Here is an 18,932-nt window from a genome sequence, read left to right on the forward strand (position 1 = left end):
ATTTTTTTTTGCTTCTCCCATGAATCTAAACACCAGATGACATCACTACTATCAGCAGTGGTGGAACTTTTCATAAGAACACTATGTGAAGAATCTTAGAAACCACATATTTTTTCTTTCTTGCATTTCTTCCCTTTTCTTTCCCTTTTCTTCTTTTTATATTCATTTGTTAGTCTTTTTATCTTCTTTACATTAAAAGTTTAAAAGTTTTAATTTTATATAGAGACAAATCAAGAAAAGGGACTGGACATGAACAACTGTGACAAGCAATCCTAGAAAATGGTTTTTTATGGGAGTTGCAAAGTAGACTGGTAAAAGACTGCTTTTAAAGTTGTAGAAAATATTAGTCTTGGCTTCTTTAAAGCCAAGTGGTGAAAGATCAAATCCTGCAATGCCGTAAAATGCTCTTCAGGACTATGAAGAGCAAAAAGAAAGAATACAAAGTTGTACTATTTGACCAGAGATAAACTACATTGTTATCTCCTAATTGACGTTTTGCTGAACTAGGACTGAGGAAGATGATGAAGGTTTCTGCATTGTATACAAGTTAGGCTGGTGTGTGTGAGGATTCTTTTATTTGTGACTTTAAAAGAGAATGAAAAGCTAGCATACTAGCTTATTATGCTTGGTATGATGAAAATTGCCCTTTTTCTTTTATCTTTTTTCCTGCAGATTTTGAACTTTTTTCTTCTAGTTTAGTTTGTCTTAGTTTTTACTACATTTACTAAAACTTCAGAAAAAAATTAAATAAAAAATAATTGTTGTTTTTTTAAAGAAAAGTTCTTTCCTTCCTTGAAAATTGGTGACTGTTACTCAACTCAGATTGAAGAAATGGTTTATTAATGACAGACATATCACTGCCTCTTTTAAGCGGAAAGACCTTCAAGCATTAATTACCCTGTAAACTTTGAAGCAGTTCTTTCTGAACATTTTAGTCAGCCAGGAAAGGTCAAGAGAGGTTGTCCCTCACTTCTTCAGATATACTCTCTGCATCCTTGAGATCCAAAAACTAAAGAGAATTCAGAATTGCAGAAGCAGTTGTCATGGTTACATCATCAGTTTCTGTTCCAAGAGAACATAAGGATCCAGTATGCTGTACTACAATATTGAACATAAGAACATAACAAGAGCCATGCTGAATCGGGCCAAAGCCCATCGAGTCCAGCATTCTATGTCACACAGTGGCCCACCAATTGTACATGAGCAGAAAGAGAAGGCAAAACCCTCCCTTTCCCTTGACCCCCAACAAATGGTACCCAAGGGAATCCTGCCTGCCTCAACCAACATAGAGGCAGCACTTGGACATCCGTTTCAATAACCACCAATACACTTGGCATCCATGAATCTGTCTAATCCTGCCTTGAAGCTATCCAGGCTGACAGCTGTCACGACCTCTTCTGGAAGTAAATTCCAGAAACTAATAAAGTTGGCTCTTCTATGACATGTGGACTTCAACTCCCAGAATTCCTGAGCTAGCATGATTGACTCAGGAATTCTGGGAAATGAAGTCCATAAGTCATAGAAGAGCCAACTTTGCCTACCTCTGCTCTGGGTGAAGAAATATTTCCCTTTATTTCTCCTCACTTTCTTACCTATGAGCTTTAGGGAGTGCCCCCTCATCCTAGTATTGTGTGATAGAAAAAATATTTTTTCTCTACCCACCTTTTCTATCCCATGCATGATTTTATACACTTTGATCAAGTCACCTCTTAAACACCGTCTTTCAAGGCTGAAGAGACCAAGGCGTTGCAACCTGGTTTCATAAGGGAGGTGCTCCATTTCCTTGATCATTCTTGTTGCCCTTTTTTGCATTCTATTATTAGTTCCATTATATCCTTCTTGAGGTGTGGTGACCAGAATTGTACACAGTACTCCAAATGTGGTCTCACCATCGATTTGTACAGAGGCAATACAACACTTGCCCACCTATTTTCAATTTTCTTCCTAATCATGCCAAGCTAATCATTGAACTGAGACACAAGAGATTTATCATAAAACTACTCAGAGGCACGGTCCATAGAATTTGGAACCAATCAATGTCTAGGTTCAACATCTCTCACATGGTTCTTGAAGGAATAAAATGAATGGAATCCCCCTCTGTCAGGCAGATTGAACAAGAAGTAACAAACAGCAATGAACTCCAGATTGAGTGAATTTGCTTTTATCTGCAAAGTACACCACAAATTGCCAGAACAAACCCTCAACTGCTAATTTCTCTACTCCGATCATTCTGTTGCAGAAAAAACAATGTTGCCCTATTTTGTATAGACACCATAGAGATCTAAAATAAGACATTCTTATTATTTTAATTGCCATAATATATTGGTCTAAGTAGACTTTAGTCCCTGCTTATTTGACTGCCCCATACATTAGTTCCATTTGCACCGAAATTACAATAACCTCTGGAAAAATAACTTGTGACCCATCTTTGAAGTTACAACCATGATACCACCCCTGTGGTCATGTGATCACAATCTGAGTGCTTGACAATTGGCAACATCTAATACAGAATGGAGAAAAGTTTTTGGCATAGTATCATGTCCTGTTTGTTTTCAGAATTCACTGGAGGATTGCTTTTGGAACTGCTATTGGGACTTCATAATGGCCAATGTTATCCACCTAAATTAACTCATCTTCATCTAATAGATCTAATAATCTTGAAATAATATGATTAAAATCTCGTGTCAGAGGAGAGTGTAATTTCTATTCAATACTCCTTTTGACTTCTACTGATGAAAAAGTCCATCAAGAATGACTGATTTGACTTAATATTATATTGTATCACATTGGAAAACTTTTAAAGAATGGAATGGATTCTTTGGATGCAGGGTAAGACATACTGTGCAAGTAGTCTTTGACTTACAACTACAATTAAACCCAAATTTTTAATGCTAAGCAAGACAGTTAAAGGTGAATTTTGCCCAATTTTACTACCTTTCTTCCCATCGGTAAGTGAATCACTGCAGTTAAGTGAATAAAATACTAACTAAATGAATCTGGCTTCCCACTGACTTTGCTCATCTGAAAATACAAAAGGTGAACACATAACTCTGGACTCTGCATTGTAATTTTGAATGGTCGTTAAAAGAATGCTTATAAGTCAAGGATTACCTGTACTATATAGCCGTATTTTCCCAATGCAATACAATAAATAAGAGCACCTCCTTTCTCTAGTATTACATAAGAAAATTCTGCCATTGCTTGCTTATTAGTTCCAGACAGAAACTTGAATAATGAGCCAGGAAAAGGGTTTTCTTGTTGTTTATCCTGCCTCCACTACACACAGTCATAATAAATCAAGATTTTCCATGTTGCAGCTTAAACATAATAACAGCCAAAATCTAAAACTCCGTAGAAAGAAGCGGTGGGTTCCTCCCAGTTCAGACCAGATCGCCCAAACTGTTAGCGATCCACTGGTCATGTGAGGATGGCGCCATGGATCTGGTTCAATCGGAACTGGTCCGTGGGCATTGCCATCTTTTGGGATGGCGGAATTTTGGGGAAATTATTTATTTATTTATTTATTCATTCATTCAAAATTTGTTTGTTTGTTTGTTTATTGTATTTATATGCTGCTCCCTCCAAAACAGACTCAAGAGCGGCTAACAATAATCATAAATACAACAAGAATAAAAAGAAATAAAAATGTACAATAAAATCAATAATGCAGTAAAAACAATATCATAAAAAAACCATACATACTTGTGGTCAATCCTAATTTTACTGTTCTGAGGGTTTATTTCCTGTTCTGCTGCTTGTAAAAGGGCCCTTCCTCCTGCCCACAGGTTTAAGTGAATCGCTGCAGTTGTTAAGTGAGTAACAAAGCTATTAAGCGAAACTGGCTCCCCCACCACTTTGCCTGTCAGAAGGTAACAAAAGCTAATTGCATGGCCCCAAGACATTGCCAGTTGCCCGGCATCCAAATATTGACCATGTGCAGTAGTGAGTTGCTACCGGTGGGGTAGCAGAATGCGCACCGGTAGTGGCCACGAGATTGCGCAATTTACACACGACCACTCTGGTGGTAGTTCTATGGGTGCCGCCATATTTTTTTGTATTTTTTGCTTCATATGCACATGCAGGAGCAAAATCTTGTGAGGGGATGTCTGAATGTGTATGACGGATTTTAACATATCTGGGGATTTTAGATTGTTTGTTGAGTGTAAATAATTTGATTTATCTATTGCATTCTGTTTCTTTTATATGTTATAAACCGTCCCGAACTTTTGGAGAGGGGCGGCATATAAATCCAATCAATCAATCAATATTTTTTTGCTTCCACGCATGCATAAAAGCAAAAAAAAAAAAGCCAAAATCTCACGTGCACATCCCCTTGCGAGATTTCAGCGCATTTTTGCTTCCTGCACACGCGCAGAAGCAAAAACATGCTGGATGCGCACACAACACAACCGAAGCTGTGTGTGCAGCACACCTGTAGCAGTGGTAGAAGCAATCCGCCCCTGATTACCTGGCCATGGGGATGCTGCAACTGTCATTAGGTTCCTTTTTTCATTGCCACTAACTTTGAATGGTCGCTAAACAAACGGTTATATAAGTCGAGGACTATCTGTATTGAACTTTTGCTTTTAAGAAAATAAAGGGACCTTTAAAAGGAGCTTGTCACAGTGCTCAGAAATTCTGCCCATCATATATATTGCTCAAAAAAATAAAGGGAGCACTCAAGGAACACATCCAAGATCTGATTCTCATTAAATATTTCATTTGCACAACTGTTCCATTTGCACAACAGCATGTGAAATTGACTGTCAATCAGTGTTGCTTCCTAAATGGACAGTTTGATTTCACAGAAGTTTGATTTACTTGGAGTTATATTGTGTTGTTTAAGTGTTCCCTTTAATTTTTTTGAGCATTGTATAGTGTAACACACAGGGGCCTCCTCCGGCGTTACACAGGAATCGCGCTTCCTCCCTAGCAGACAGCAAAGCGAACAGCCTCCCCCCATCCCGTCCAGCATTAATCCAAGCCTCTCCCCCAAAAAACATGCCTGGTCTCCGCCTTCTCTCCTTAGGGTGGGGCTGCTCTATTTACCTTCTCAATTTCCAGCGGATTCTTTCTTGTCAGCAGCAGCAGCCACTACCGCACAGCTCTACGGAAATCACTTCATGAGGAGGAGGAGCCGCATCCCCAGAAGTATGAAAGGAAGGCGCGCCAGGCCCGAGTCCGCCTTTCGGGGGACTCCGCTGGAAAGCAAGCCCGGGGGCAGCTTCACTGCAAGGGAAGAGACTCGCCTCTCCCAGCCCTTCTTTTCGACTGGCAAACGCGTGTCTAATAAAAGCCATTTCCCGAAGACACGACGGGGCTTTTCTAACCAACAAGCCCGGTGTGGGAGGATAACCTCGATTAAACTCTTGGTCTCTCGCTTTCTCTGCGGCTACCAGCCATTGCTTGCTTATTAGTTCCAGACAGAAACTTGAATAATTGCCAGAAAAAAAGGTTTTCTTGTTGTTTAGCCTGCCTCCACTACACACAGTCATAATAATAAATAAAGGTTTCCCCATGTTGCAGCTTAAACCCAGTAACAGCCAAAATGTAAAACTCCATAGAAAGAAGGGGGGTGGGGCGTTTCCTCCCAGTTCTCTCGCTTTCTCTGCGGTTACCAGTAATGACTTCGCCAAACGCTCGTTCGAATTGGGTTGGCCTATATTGGAAACCTGGTGCTTCGTGATTAGTAGTCCCACACTCATTGACAGGCCTTGGAATCTGTTATGTTTGAAGGACGCTTAACTACAGCGAGCAACCGGAGCCGGTTTGTAGCAATTCTCAGCTGAACTCTCTCTCAGAAGCACAACAGACTAGCTTACAATAGGAAAGCAGTACGTCAACCTGAGCTTTCATCGTGTGTGTGTGTGTGTGTGTGTATATTCCATCGTTTGTGTATATGTGTGTGTGTGTGTATATATATACAAGACGGCTTCTTGGGGTTTTCACCCGCCGTTTAAAAACACACACCAACTTCATTCGGTTGCTGAAGCCTCAGTCAGGCTTCTTTCCTCACAAAGATTGTTGGCGCACCTCTAAATAACCTCATTGATTATAGTGCGGGAGGGCCCGCGGAGTTAACAGGCCAGAGGCCACGCCCACTCGTAGCTGTGCCGAGCCTCATTGTTCTTTCTTCACTTGAGGTACAACTGCGGTGTAAACAATCCCAAGTAACCTGCCCGAGATTAATCCTCTTTATTTTCTCATATTCCCTGCGTGCTATTTAGCTTGAAATTCTACGCTTATTTGTACCCGGACGATCATTAAGCCTTGTACCTCATGATTCTTGACCACCGTATCTTTTCTTTTATGTACACTAAGACCATATGCGCAAAAGACAAATTTCTCGTGTGTCCAATCACACTTGGCCAATAAAAGAAATTCTATTCTATTCTAATTTCGTCAATTAAGACTAAATCCATTTTAAAACTAGCTTACTCCTTACTATATATACCAGTGTTTCCCAACATTGGTAACTTACCTGGACTTCAGCTCCCAGAATTCTCCAGCCAGCATTCGCTAGCTGGGGAATTCTGGGAGTTGAAGTCCAATTATATTCAAGTTGCCAAGGCTGGGAAACACTGCTATACTGTATACATATAAAACTCTTTATTCTGTATACCAAACTCCTTACTATAGAAAGTATTCTATATACGTACTATATAAACCTTCGTGTTATGAATACTATATAAAACTCCTTACTATAGAAAGTATTCGCATTGCCTGTTTCTGTTTATAGCTACATCAAACCTGCTTCTAATTTCCTAAAGGGTTTGTGTCTGCATCTATTTTACAGAGCCCCCCCCCCCCCAACTTTGTCCTGACTTGGGAAACAATAGGCAAAAGGACGCAACGAACAAGTGGAGGAAGAACAAAGCAGTCCGAACTCAAACCACTACGATGTTCAACAAATCGTTTTAAGGTAAAAAGTCTTGCAACAAAGGCGGAAATGATTCGTTTTCATTCTATTCCGTTCTAGAAATTGCGCTGTGGTTGGAGGTCGGGAGGCTTCGTGAATCATAATAGTAAAATAAGGGTGAGAAAACTTAAGGGGGAAAGAAGTAGTAATAAGTATTTAAAAACGATTTAAAGTGGCCCAGGAATATATACGCAAGAATAGACGAAATAAAGCTTAGGGACGCAAGGAGGTTGGGGGAAACGACAGCCACTAGTTTCGAAATTAACTCTCAACTGAGCAATATTTCACAAAAGAATCAAAGGTAGTCACTATACTGAATGCATTTGATTCCCCGACCAACTGTTTTGTCCGAGGCTTGACCGTGGAAACAATCGGAAGGAGCAGGAAGCCGCTAAGATTCGACACTGCCAGCGTTCAGGTGCAGTATAGAAGAGAGGAGGCAAAAATACAAGCGCCTACGATACAACAAATAGAACCTTCCCTGCCGCTCACTCACCTCGGAAGATTCTCTACTCTATGCCAGAGATCCAAAAATGGTAGAGGAGTTAAAGGATAACTTCTGTAGGGTGACCCCGGGAAAAATAAACCGAGGAAGCCCGCCCGATTCCCTAGGCGCCAATAGCCGAAAATCACGTGACCTTCGCGGACCTGGCAAAGTCTCGCCATCCGGGCGGAAGCGCTTCGCATGTCATGGTAGCATCGAAATGGAGCCGGGCGGGCTCTCGGGTCGCCAAGGCGTAAATGCCCCCCCACCCTTGAGTGCCTAGTTTTTTTTCTATGCATCCCAATTGCTCCACAAAGCAGAGCGACAGGGATTACAGTAGTTGACTCTGAAAATCAATACACAAAGAGCTGGTGGAAAATGATGGAAATTGGGCGACTGCCCTCTTTGCACCTGTTGCATATTTCTAGTTACAGAAGGACGGTGACTAATCAGCCTCCCCTTTTGCTGGCTCAATTTGAGGCGTGAAGGAGAAACATAGAAGATTGACGGCAGAAAAAGACCTCATGGTCCATCTAGTCTGCCCTTATATTTTTTCCTGTATTTATCTTAGGATGGATATGTTTATCCCAGGCACGTTTAAATTCAGTTACTGTGGATTTACCAGCCACATCTGCTGGAAGTTTGTCCCCAGCATCTACTACTCTTTCAGTAAAATAATATTTTCTCACGTTACTTCTGATCTTTTCCCCAACTAACCTCAGATTGTGCCCCCTTGTTCTTGTGTTCACTTTCCTATTAAAAACACTTCTCTCCTGAACCTTATTTAACTCTTAACATATATGTTTCGATCATGTCCCCCCTTTCCCTTCTGTCCTCCAGACTATACAGATTGAGTTCATTAAGTCTTTCCTGATAAGTTTTATGCTTAAGACCTTCCACCATTTTTGTAGCCCATCTTTGGACTGTTCAATTTTATCAATATTTTTTGTAGGTGAGGTCTCCAGAACTGAACACAGTATTCCAGAAGAAAATGCAGTGATGGCTCAGAAAGGGATGTCTATCTGGTGATCTGACCATCTGATGTATCTGGCTTGTGAAGATGATGATGATGATGATGATGATGATAATAATAATAATAATAATAATTATTATTATTATTATTTATTAGATTTGTATGCCGCCCCTCTCCGAAGACTTGGAGCAGCAATAGCATTTAGACTTATATACCACTTCATAGTGCTTTTACAGCACTCTCTAAGCAGTTTACAGAATCAGCATATTGTCCTCAACAATCTGGGTCCTCATTTTACCCACCTGGGAAGGATGGAAGGCTGAGTCAACCTTGAGTGGGTGGTGAGATTTGAACTGCTGAACTACAGCTAGCAGCTGAAGCAGCCTGCAGTGCTGCACTCTAAAACCTCAAAAGTTTCACAGCATCCCTTGGGTTTACCAGGAGTAACGCATCAAAAGGCTACTGGCAAGGGACTTTGTAAAAGCTATAAAGATGTTAACTATTCTCACACATAAATCGAGGCAGATATACTCCAAGCAATAATAATAATAATTATTATAATAATAATAAATAATACAATATGTTATAATATAATAATAATAAAAGACTTGATCTCCTCACCCCAATGCAACAACTTGAAATTTGCCTAAGTTTTTCCTCACAGTTCAAGTAAATGCAGAAAGTAACAATACGTGTGAAGAATATATTCCCTCTTTCGGGATCATAAGGAAAGAGGGTCATATAACTCACACGCATTCTGTGACAGTGTAACCAGAGTGGCTTCTAGGCGCAACATATTGAAAGCCACATTTTTTAAGACAGTGATGTTTGCTTGGGACTTCAGCAGTTCAAATCTCACCACCGGCTCAAGGTTGACTCAGCCTTCCATCCTTCCAGGGTGGGTAAAATGAGGACCCAAATTGTTGGAGACCATACCATATGCTGACTCTGTAAACCGCTTAGAGAGAGCTGTAAAAACATTATGACTATGAAGCGGTACATAAGTTTAAATGCTATTGCGATTGCTATTTCCAAAGTCCTGCAGTTTCCCGCTCTGTAGCGGCTTGTCACTCTTTGCCAGCGCTCCCGTGTACACTGACAGCATATGCACCGAAGACAAATTTCTTGTGTCCAATAATGCTTGGCCAATTAAAAAAAAAAAAGGAACTCTCATTCTCATAGAAGCTCACTAGTAACCAAGAAGCGCCTTTCTCCGAGGGGTTTCCTTGGCAAGTTTACAATAGCTTGGATCTAGGCGCGCACGCGCAGTCGGGAGCCAACCAGCGTTTTCCCCAAAATTCCGCTGCGCAGGGCAAGGAGAAGGAAGGCGGCTTTGGGTACAACCGACCATGCTGGGGAGGGGGAGGGGCCTCGCTAAGAAAGCCACTCCCAGGTTTGGCTGAGAAGGCAAAATGGGCTTGGTCGGGGAGTGAGCGGTGGCAGCGGTGTTGCTTGGACTTGGAGCGAAGCGACCGTTGCCCGGCGAGAGCCCCCTTCGCTCCTTTTGCTGTTTCCCCCCCCGGCGGGCCCGCGGATGAAGGATGAAGCCTTAGCGAGCCGGGACCATGTCGGAAGCGACTCGGAGCCTCCTGCAGCGCTGGGGCGCCAGCTTCAGGAAAGGGACCGACTTCGATTCCTGGGGGCAGCTGGTGGAGGCGATCGACGAGTATCAGATGTGAGTGGGAGCGGGCGGCGGCGGCAGCTTCAAAGGGCCGGGGCTGGCTGCAGGCGAGGGCGGGAGTGGGAGCCCCCTTGGGTGGGGCGAGAAGTTGGGGGTCAGGCACCCGGAGGGCTGGGGTGCGGGTGGCGGGGTCTGGGCGGAGCCCCGGAGGGGTGACCTGGAGGGCAGGCAGGCGCTACAAAGCCTCTGGGTGGGGCGGAGGGCTCCTCCAAGGAAGCCCAGCAAAGGGGGAGTCTTCATGGGGTTCCTCCGGTCGCGCTTGGAAGGCTTTTGTCTGGCGCGGGAAAAGGTCTGCGGGCGAAGGGAGCGAGAGGGCTCGGCGTCGAGGCTCCAGAATTGGGGAAGGGTCGCTTCCAGCCCTGCCCCAGCCAGGTCTGCGCCTGAACACACGATGCAGGGGTGGGGGGGAAGGATGCTGAGGCTCTCGCTGCTTTGAAATGCAACGGTGCGTCTGAAACGTAATGCAATCTGCATCTATTGCCGCTTTGAAATGTGTTTTTTTAAAAAAATAAAATAATAATAATAAAGATAAACTCCAAAAAAAATGATTCTGCTAATGCAGCTTCCTCAGGTTCTCAAGGTTTGTTGTTGTTTTTTATTAAGGTTGGGCAGCTTTGGGATATCTGGCGGAAGTTTTCGGCCTTGGAAGCCACCTGTTGTTTCTCTAGAATAGATCACTAATCTGAACCTTGGGATTCTTTTCAGGGTAGTCTCTAGCACTGCCAGATGTGTGGTGTTAGTACAAGCGGAGAGAAAAAAGAGATTCTGTGGAGTCCCTTGTTTCTATTTCTAGGATTTAAAATTTGGTATTGGTAGTTCTAGCACCCTGGTTCCAGACCTGGGGTCCACACCCCACAAGCGGGCAATTTGATTTCTTATAGGGGCAATTGGAACCTTGTTTAAACCAATTTACTGGCCTTTTAAGGCTTCCTCCACATAGTAAGACTTATATGTCACAGTGTGTGTGTGAGTATTTTAAAGATGCTTAGGTGGGGCATGGGCAAAAAAAAAGGTTGGGAACCATTTTCTAACAAATGATAATAAACCTTTTTATTTGTTTATTTATTTTTCCGATTTAGAAGTTGCCCAACTCCTTCTGGATTCTAGATGGTGTACAATACCAAAAAAAAAAATAAAAACAATTTTAAAACTCTTAATAATAAAACATTCATCCATGACTAGATGGTAGGGTTCACTGGTCCCAGGCCTGCCGGCAAAGCCACATTTTCACAGCCTTTCGAAAGGCCAAGAGGGTGGGAATTGTGCAGATTTCCGGGGGAAGTTGGTTCCAGAGAGCCAGAGCCACCACAGAGAAGGCTCTCTCCTGCGGCCCTGCCAGCCGACACTGTCTAGGCGACGGGACCCTGAGAGGGCCAACCCTGTAGGTCCTAATCGGTCGCTGTTTCCACATAGTATTTGGCTAATTTTTATTGAATTGCCACTTGAAGATATTTTGTAACATTAATGGCTTGTTAGGAAGCAATTAATATATTGTCTGTGGCCAAATCTTGCTTTTGAAAATTCCCATGGTTGCAGAAGCTTCGTGGTTGGAGAAGGAATCTGGCTGAGAGAAAGAACTTGGCTCTTGGGAGGAAATTAATATTTCTTTAGCTTCTGAGCACTATATGTCATATTGAATAGGTGATATCCATTAACTCTTTCCCTTTCAGAATGTATAAATTTGTTTTGTTCCCAACACGAAAGTGTCTCTCCCTAAATGACAGTTAAGGAGCACTTGTATATTATTTTTTGTTTGCTGAAGCTGTTCCAAGACTAACATATGTTATGCTACAACATCAATGTACCTACTTCTGACTAGAGTGTAGCGAGTGCACTTATAGCCCTGTTGGCTCAAAATTGTAAAATTATATTGCATGTGTCTAATAAAAGATTAGACATTTATATTTAACTTTTATGGATTAACGAGCAATTTGGAAACAAAAAAATTCATTTGTTGCTATAATTAAACTGTAGAGAGATTAAGCTGGAAGGGAAGTTACTGAATGCTTAAATGTTTATAGCATTTCCCTTTGCCCATTCAGTTGGAATGTGCAACATTGTGAAGTCTTGATCTATAATTGTATGCATTTCTAAGAGCTTTACTGGATCAAGCCTAAGCTTCTATTATATAGTGTCATAATATGGCTAATCAGCCAGTTGCTAATGTGTCTTTTCTACTGCTGATCTCTAACTGGAATTGATGGTACTCTAACTACATCAACTAGTAGGCATTGAAAGCTGTATCTCTGAATTTATCCAATCCCCTTTAAACTGCCTGTAGCTGCTGGTCATTCTCACATCTGATACCTTATGATATTTATATTTAAAGCATGGTTCCCATTACATTTTCTTAAACTATATTGCCTTATCTAAGCGTGACACTATTATTTTATAAAAATCACATTTTAATTTACATGTTATTTCTGAAAAAAGATGGCAACTAAGTAGTTTTCAATGTAAAAATAAGATAACATAGGTAGTTCTCAATATATGATTATAATGGAGTCCAAAATTTCTGTTGCTAAATGAGACATTTGTTATGTGAATTTTGATCCATTTTACAACCTTTCTTGCAACATTTGTTAAGTGTCTAAATTTTGATCACATTACCATGGAGATGACTCAATGGTCGTAAGTGAGAAATGGTGATAAGTCACTTTTTTCAGTGCCATCGTAACTTTGAAAGTCACTAAATGAACTGTTGTAGGTTGAGCACTACCTGTACCAGTTACCACATTAGTAACACTATAATATTCCTGTGATATATGTATTTAATGTCATATTTAATACAGTGGTACCTCAAGATACGAACCCCTCGTCTTACGAACAACTCGTGATACGAACCCGGGGTTCAGAAAAATTTTGCCTCTTCTTACGAACTTTTTTCGAGTTACGAACCCGCGTTCGGAGACTGCTGGGAAGCCGCACGGCTGTTTTAAAAGGTGACAGCCGGGCGGCGGGGCTTCCCAGAAGCCTCCCAAACGCCGGTTCGTAACTCGAAAAAAGTTCGTAAGAAGAGGCAAAAATTTTCTGAACCCCGGATTCGGTTCGGGAGGTTGCTGGGAAGCCCCCCAGCCCGCCTGTCACCTTTTAAAACAGCCGCGCGGCTTCCCAGCTGTCTCCCGAAGCCGAACGCAGAAGTTCGGCTTTGGCGTTCGGCTTCAGGAGACAGCTGGGAAGCCGCGCGGCTGTTTTAAAAGGTCGCAGCCGGCCTGGGGGGCTTCCCAGCACCCCCCCGAAGGTTCGGGGGGTGCTGGGAAGCCCCCCAGGCCGGCTGCGACCTTTTAAAACAGCCGCGCAGCTTCCCAGCAGTCGCCGAAAGCCGTTTTTTTGCGGGGGGGTTTTTGGTTGCACAGATTAATTGACTTTACATTGTTTCCTATGGGAAACAATGTTTCATCTTACGAACCTTTCGTCTTACGAACCTCCTCCTTGCACCAATTAAGTTCGTATCATGAGGTATTACTGTATAGATTTGATATAAAAATGTCATGGCAAAGATAGATGATTAAAAGTTTTTATTGCAAAACTCAAATTATTTGTTTGTTTGTTTGTTTGTTTGATTTTTATGCCGCCCTTCTCCTTAGACTCAGGGCGGCTTACAACATGTTAGCAATAGCACTTTTTTAACAGAGCTAGGCTATTGCCCCCATAATCCGGGTCCTCATTTTACCCACCTTGGAAGGATGGAAGGCTGAGTCAACCTTGAGCCGGTGATGAGATTTGAACCGCTGACCTTCAGATCTACAAGTCAGCTTCAGTGGCCTGCAGTACAGCACTCTACCTGCTGCGCCACCCCGGCCCATATATTATTATGCATAATTGTCAGTCATTCTTGTACTTGTAATGAATGAGCCAGTATCATTTAATTCTTTCTTTCCCTCCTTACATCTCAACATTTTCTTGAGTGAGAAAAAGAGACTGGTCCAAAAATCAAAAGTAACAATTTTCATTATTATTAAAGATTGTGTCCTTAGAAAGCCTAGTTTTTGATGTTAGAACTCTCAACTGTGGTTCCCCATTAGTAACTTAAATGTGAGCATACTTTTAGTCCCTACAACTATTCATACACATTTGTGAAAGATAATAATTTGTCAAATTATAAGCTTGAAGTAGTAATTCTAGCCATTTCCAAGAAATACTGGATAGTGCAATCAGCTGGGCAAGATTTGGAGTTTAAGCTAGGTCCAAGTTGTAGTTTTGCAATTTGATTCATTGTATGGCCTTGTACAAATTGCCATCTTTCAGCATCAATTTCCCACTTTAAAAAAAGATGTATTATTATGGACCTATTCACAGCTGTTGAAATAAAAAGAGGTTTTGAGGACTACATTTGTGTTTTATGATTTATCGGGAAGCCTAGATCAGAACAGTAGGATCTTCCTGTTCTTTAAAGCAAGGATCGACAAACCCAGGCGCCTGGTCGCCAGTGGCGCCTAGAAAATGTTGTCTGGCGCCTAGAAAATGTTGCCTGCTGTACTGTATGTATACAGTATATTTTTCCCGCCTTGTGTTTACGCCCAGAAATGGTACATCTTGGCTTCCGTAGCTCCGCCCATCAACCTCGGAGCGAGCTGCTTTCCCAGCGTCCCCTGCGCTTGCGTGCGTCTCTCCCTCCCCCCCTTGCCTCCATTCCGCCTCCTACTCGAACCCCTTCACTCCCCCCCACCGCACACAGACGCTCCGATCTTGGCCGCTCACCCGCCTTCGGAGAGAAGCGGAAGCCCCTCCCCTCCCGGCGTGAGGTTTTGTTCATTCCTCCTCCGGCCGCGTGCGCGGTGACTTCCGACCAGTAACCCCTCCTCCCCCCTCCCCCCCTCACCCGCGTCCCCGGCCCGGTCTCCCTTTCCTTCTTCTCTGTTTCGGTTTCTGACTAACGGTCTCCCCTCGGATCCCGACGGGAGTACAGCAGAGCCGGCTCGGCGGAGCCAGGCCTGCGCCGGGGGGGAGGGGGTGAAAGCGATGTCAGGTGGAGACTCGGCAAAAAACCAAGTTTGCTTTAAAAAAATTCTGGCTCCTAAATTTTTTGGCTGGCTCCTAGATTCTGAACAACTTTGTCGACCCCTGCTTTAAAGTACGTGTATCATTTTCCATGCTTATGTGGCAGGTGCAGAAGTAGACAACTCCAAGACACCCTTGTTATAAAGTGTTGTAGACCGGCATTATGCTCATACTTTTTAAGTGTAAGGTTGCGGTAATTCACAGAAAGAAAGCAAAGGACACAGTCCTGGTTTGCAATTGTTTTATCTTCGTCATGAATAACTCTAGCATGAACTGACGATCACCATGTGAAAATACAGTTTTGTCAGCTTCTTGGCTGACAGGAGGCTGCAACTCCTGCCCATCCGTCTGGTGTCCTTCCGCAGTTTCGTTGGTCCGTGTGGTATGGTGCTTGGTTGGCATGGTGCCGCTGCACGGCTCTTCTTCCCCCGCCGGAATGGTAGCCCCTAGCTGCCAGAAACACCAGGGCTGACATTAAGCACATTTTCTGAATTGTTTCCAATTTTCTGTATAATTGACTTATGATTGATATATATATATATACAGTATATTTAAGGTATTTGTATTAACTTTCCCCTTAAAATTATGACTGCAACTTTCTATAAATATTACAACATTTGAATATTGTCAATCTACATACAACTCAAACCCTTTCTTATTAGGCTAGAGAGAGATTTCTGTTTAAGAAAGTTGAAAATAGTTTGTGAAAATAATCTTTGTTTTCTATACCTAAATGTTTTTTTCATGACAGTTTATGGAGAAAATGTCTAAATTCAAACAGTTAAGAACTCTTTTGGATTTATTATTTTTCCATGTATTATGCAGCTATTAAGAACTAAAAGATGCCTGTATCTTGCTGCCATGGCTTACTGATTATTTTTTAAAAACTTTTAAAGACACTTTTACATTACATATTATTGCATTTTATATCTTTATAGCATATTTTTTGTAACTACTCAGAAATGGATCCCATTGAAAATTAATAGTGGGCATAACACTTGCATCTAAAAACAATAGAGTGCCTGTTCTTGATGTTAAGAGAGAAATTGAGATGGACACTTCCATTGAAAAATAGAAGCCACTGGATCCATCCTCATTGGTTTCAAGTCTTTAGTCCAGCTGCGAATGAAAACCCCTCGTATAAATAAGTCTTATGTTTGCCTTTTCTATACTTTGCCAACTTCTTCAAACTTAAGATTTTATATTCCTTTTGCATTTTCTATGTTATCATTGAGGATAAAGGTATTTCTTATTAAAAATCTATTTTGGGGGGGACATGTGTTTTTGTTTCTAATTTTATCTGAAAGCAAAGAATGAGATTGTTATCTCTATTTTTAGTACTGTTTACTAATATGTGTTAAATAGAGATCATTTCCTCAAGTAGTTTCCCTCTTTTAATATTCTGAGCTTGTTGGTACATTGAAAGCAAATTCTAATTTGTCATTTATTGTAAGCCACCTAGAGTGAAGTCAGTAGGCAGCAGACAATTATTTGTTATAATTGTAACGTATGTCATCATTGTTATGGTCTGTTTGACCTATTTCTTTAGTATTAATCCTACCAGTTAAGTTACTCTTTTTGCTGAATATAAAGTTTAGAAAGAATATTATGATAAAATTTAGGAATTCTCCGTGGTCAACATTGAATACTGTATCAGTAGTTTTTCAAATTTCAGTCATTAGAGAAGTCTTTATTTACGTAAGGCAATAATGTTGTTTGGCCAAAATATTGTATGCTTTATTATTGTTCTGCATGTATTAATATATATAATATTAATATATTATATTATATATAATATATATAATATATTAATATTAAGTTGATAAATTTCAATAATGGTTCATGGCTGTCTTTTATAGAAGATTATTGTTATTGCTGTTCTGTTTCGACAGTCCTGTTTTCCTGTTTGTAGAAAATCATTACCTTTGGGATGTAACTGTTGGACATCTCATTACTGTTAAGGTATCAAAGTCATTGAACATACAAACAAGTGAATATTTGTCTGGTGTGTATGTGTGTGTGTATAAGGTCAGATCAATCTTGACTCCTGTTGACTATCTGGATTAGTTGTTGTAGTTTTTGGGGAAAGATTTTTCAGCGATAGCTTTCTTTTGCCTACTTCCTAGTGATGAGAGAGTGATGAGCCCAAAGTCATGCAGCTGATTTTGTGCCTCATGATCATCTGGTTTCTACTCTGGTATCTTAACCACTGCAGCAAAGTAGTTCTTTGTGATTAGCTAATGCAGTGTTTCTCAACCGTGGCAACTTGAAGATATCTGGACTTCAACTCCCAGAATTCCCCAGCCAGCAAATGCTGGCTGGGGAATTCTGGGAGTTGAAGTCCAGATATCTTTAAATTGCCAAGGTTGGGAAACATTGAGCTAATGGATATCAATCTTTGTTTTTTCCCCAGTCTTTAAAACTTGGAGACATGAAGCTTATTCCAGGAGGCCAGCAAATAGAGATTCCTTCAGTGATGCGTCAAACAGATGGCAATAAGGAAACAAAGTGGTGAAAAGGGGAAAGTGTGCTAAAAACCCACAGAATAGATTGAATCCTTCCTTGTATAGTTCTTGGAAAAAAGCACAAAGTTCTAGATTATCTTAGGACAATGATGGCAAATCTTTTTTGTCTCGGGTGCCGAAAATGTGTGCAAGCAAACTGTTGTACTTGCTTGAGTGCCCACACCCATCATGCAATGCTCATCCCCTGCACATGCGTGCACGCCTCCCCTGTTTTGGCCCCACATCCCAAAATAGCAGTGGGAGAGGGGAAAAACCTCTTTTCCAAAACAGAGCTGGGGGTGGGGGTGGCTTCCCATCCCCAAACAGAGCTGGGAACAGAGAAAAGACTTCCGTGCTTAAACAGTGCTGGGGTGGAATCTCCGGAGATCTGGGAAGGTGCGGACCGCAGAAAGTGAAGAGAAAGCATGAGCTTGTCTGACCCAGAAAATTAGCTGGCCAGTGGGAGGCACTTGCCACAGTGGAGCTTTGCTGGTCAATGCCTCGCATGCCTGCAGAGAGGGCTCCGTGTGTCACTTGTGGCATGCGTGCCATAGGTTTGCCATCACGACCTTAGGATGTTTATGTCAAATTTTTATTTAAAATCAAGTTCTGTTGAAATCATTGGGGTGTATTGCTTCACTGTTTGCATTAAGAGAGAAGCATAAACAAATATACAGTGTTCCCTCGATTTTCACAGGTTTGAACTCCATGAAAAGCCTATACCACGGTTTTTCAAAAATATTAATTAAAAAATACTTTGCAGTTTTTCCCCTATACCATGGTTTTTCCTGCCAGATGATGTCATATGTCATCGCCAAACTTTTGTCCGCCTTTAATAAATATTTTTAAAAATAAACTTTAATAAATAAACATGGTGAGTAATAATCTAAATGGTTGCTAAGGGAATGGGAAATTGTAATTTAGGGGTTTAAAGTGTTAAGGGAAGGCTTGTGACACTGTTCATAGCCAAAACTAGTGTATTTACTTCCGCATCTCTACTTCGCGGAAATTTGACTTTCGCGGGTGGTCTTGGAATGCATCCCCCGCGAAAATCGAGGGAACACTGTACAGTGGTCTTACGAACCCCTCGTCATACGAACTTTTCGAGATAGGAACCTGGGGTTTAAGATTTTTTTGCCTCTTCTTCCGAACTATTTTCACCTTACGAACCCACCGCCGCTGCTGGGATGCCCCGCCTCCGGACTTCTGTTGCCAGGTGAAGGTTCCCCTAGTTGGGAAACCCCACCTCCGGACCTTCCGTTGCCAGCGAAGTGCCCATTTTTGCGCTGGTGGGATTCCCCTGAGGCTCCCCTCCATGGGAAACCCCACCTCTGGACTTCCCTGTTTTTGCGATGCTGCAGGGGAATCCC

At 41.8% G+C, this 18,932-nt stretch overlaps 2 protein-coding genes across 3 annotated transcripts in view; one reads left to right on the top strand and one right to left on the bottom strand.

Moving 5' to 3' along the window:
- The window catches only part of BROX (BRO1 domain and CAAX motif containing), a 30,387-nt gene extending 22,858 nt beyond the window's left edge, over positions 1-7,529 (bottom strand). Inside the window, exons 1-2 of one of the 2 annotated variants that reach the window (XM_070734364.1) lie at positions 7,416-7,505; positions 898-1,009 (exon numbers count right to left, since the gene is read on the bottom strand). The gene's annotated coding sequence lies outside the window, so the exon portion shown is untranslated. Of the gene's footprint in view, positions 1-897; positions 1,010-7,415 lie in introns of both variants that reach the window. The other variant, XM_070734363.1, reaches the window with a different exon arrangement.
- A 2,261-nt stretch (positions 7,530-9,790) lies between these two features.
- AIDA (axin interactor, dorsalization associated) overlaps positions 9,791-18,932 on the top strand; it is a 36,985-nt gene continuing 27,843 nt past the window's right edge. Inside the window, exon 1 of the mRNA XM_070734366.1 lies at positions 9,791-10,051. Coding sequence (XP_070590467.1) covers positions 9,942-10,051 — 110 coding nt within the window. The 5' untranslated portion in view covers positions 9,791-9,941. The remainder of the gene's footprint in view (positions 10,052-18,932) is intronic.

This window comes from Erythrolamprus reginae, chromosome 1, assembly GCF_031021105.1.
Source record: "Erythrolamprus reginae isolate rEryReg1 chromosome 1, rEryReg1.hap1, whole genome shotgun sequence".
NCBI classification, from domain to species: Eukaryota; Metazoa; Chordata; class Lepidosauria; order Squamata; family Dipsadidae; genus Erythrolamprus; species Erythrolamprus reginae.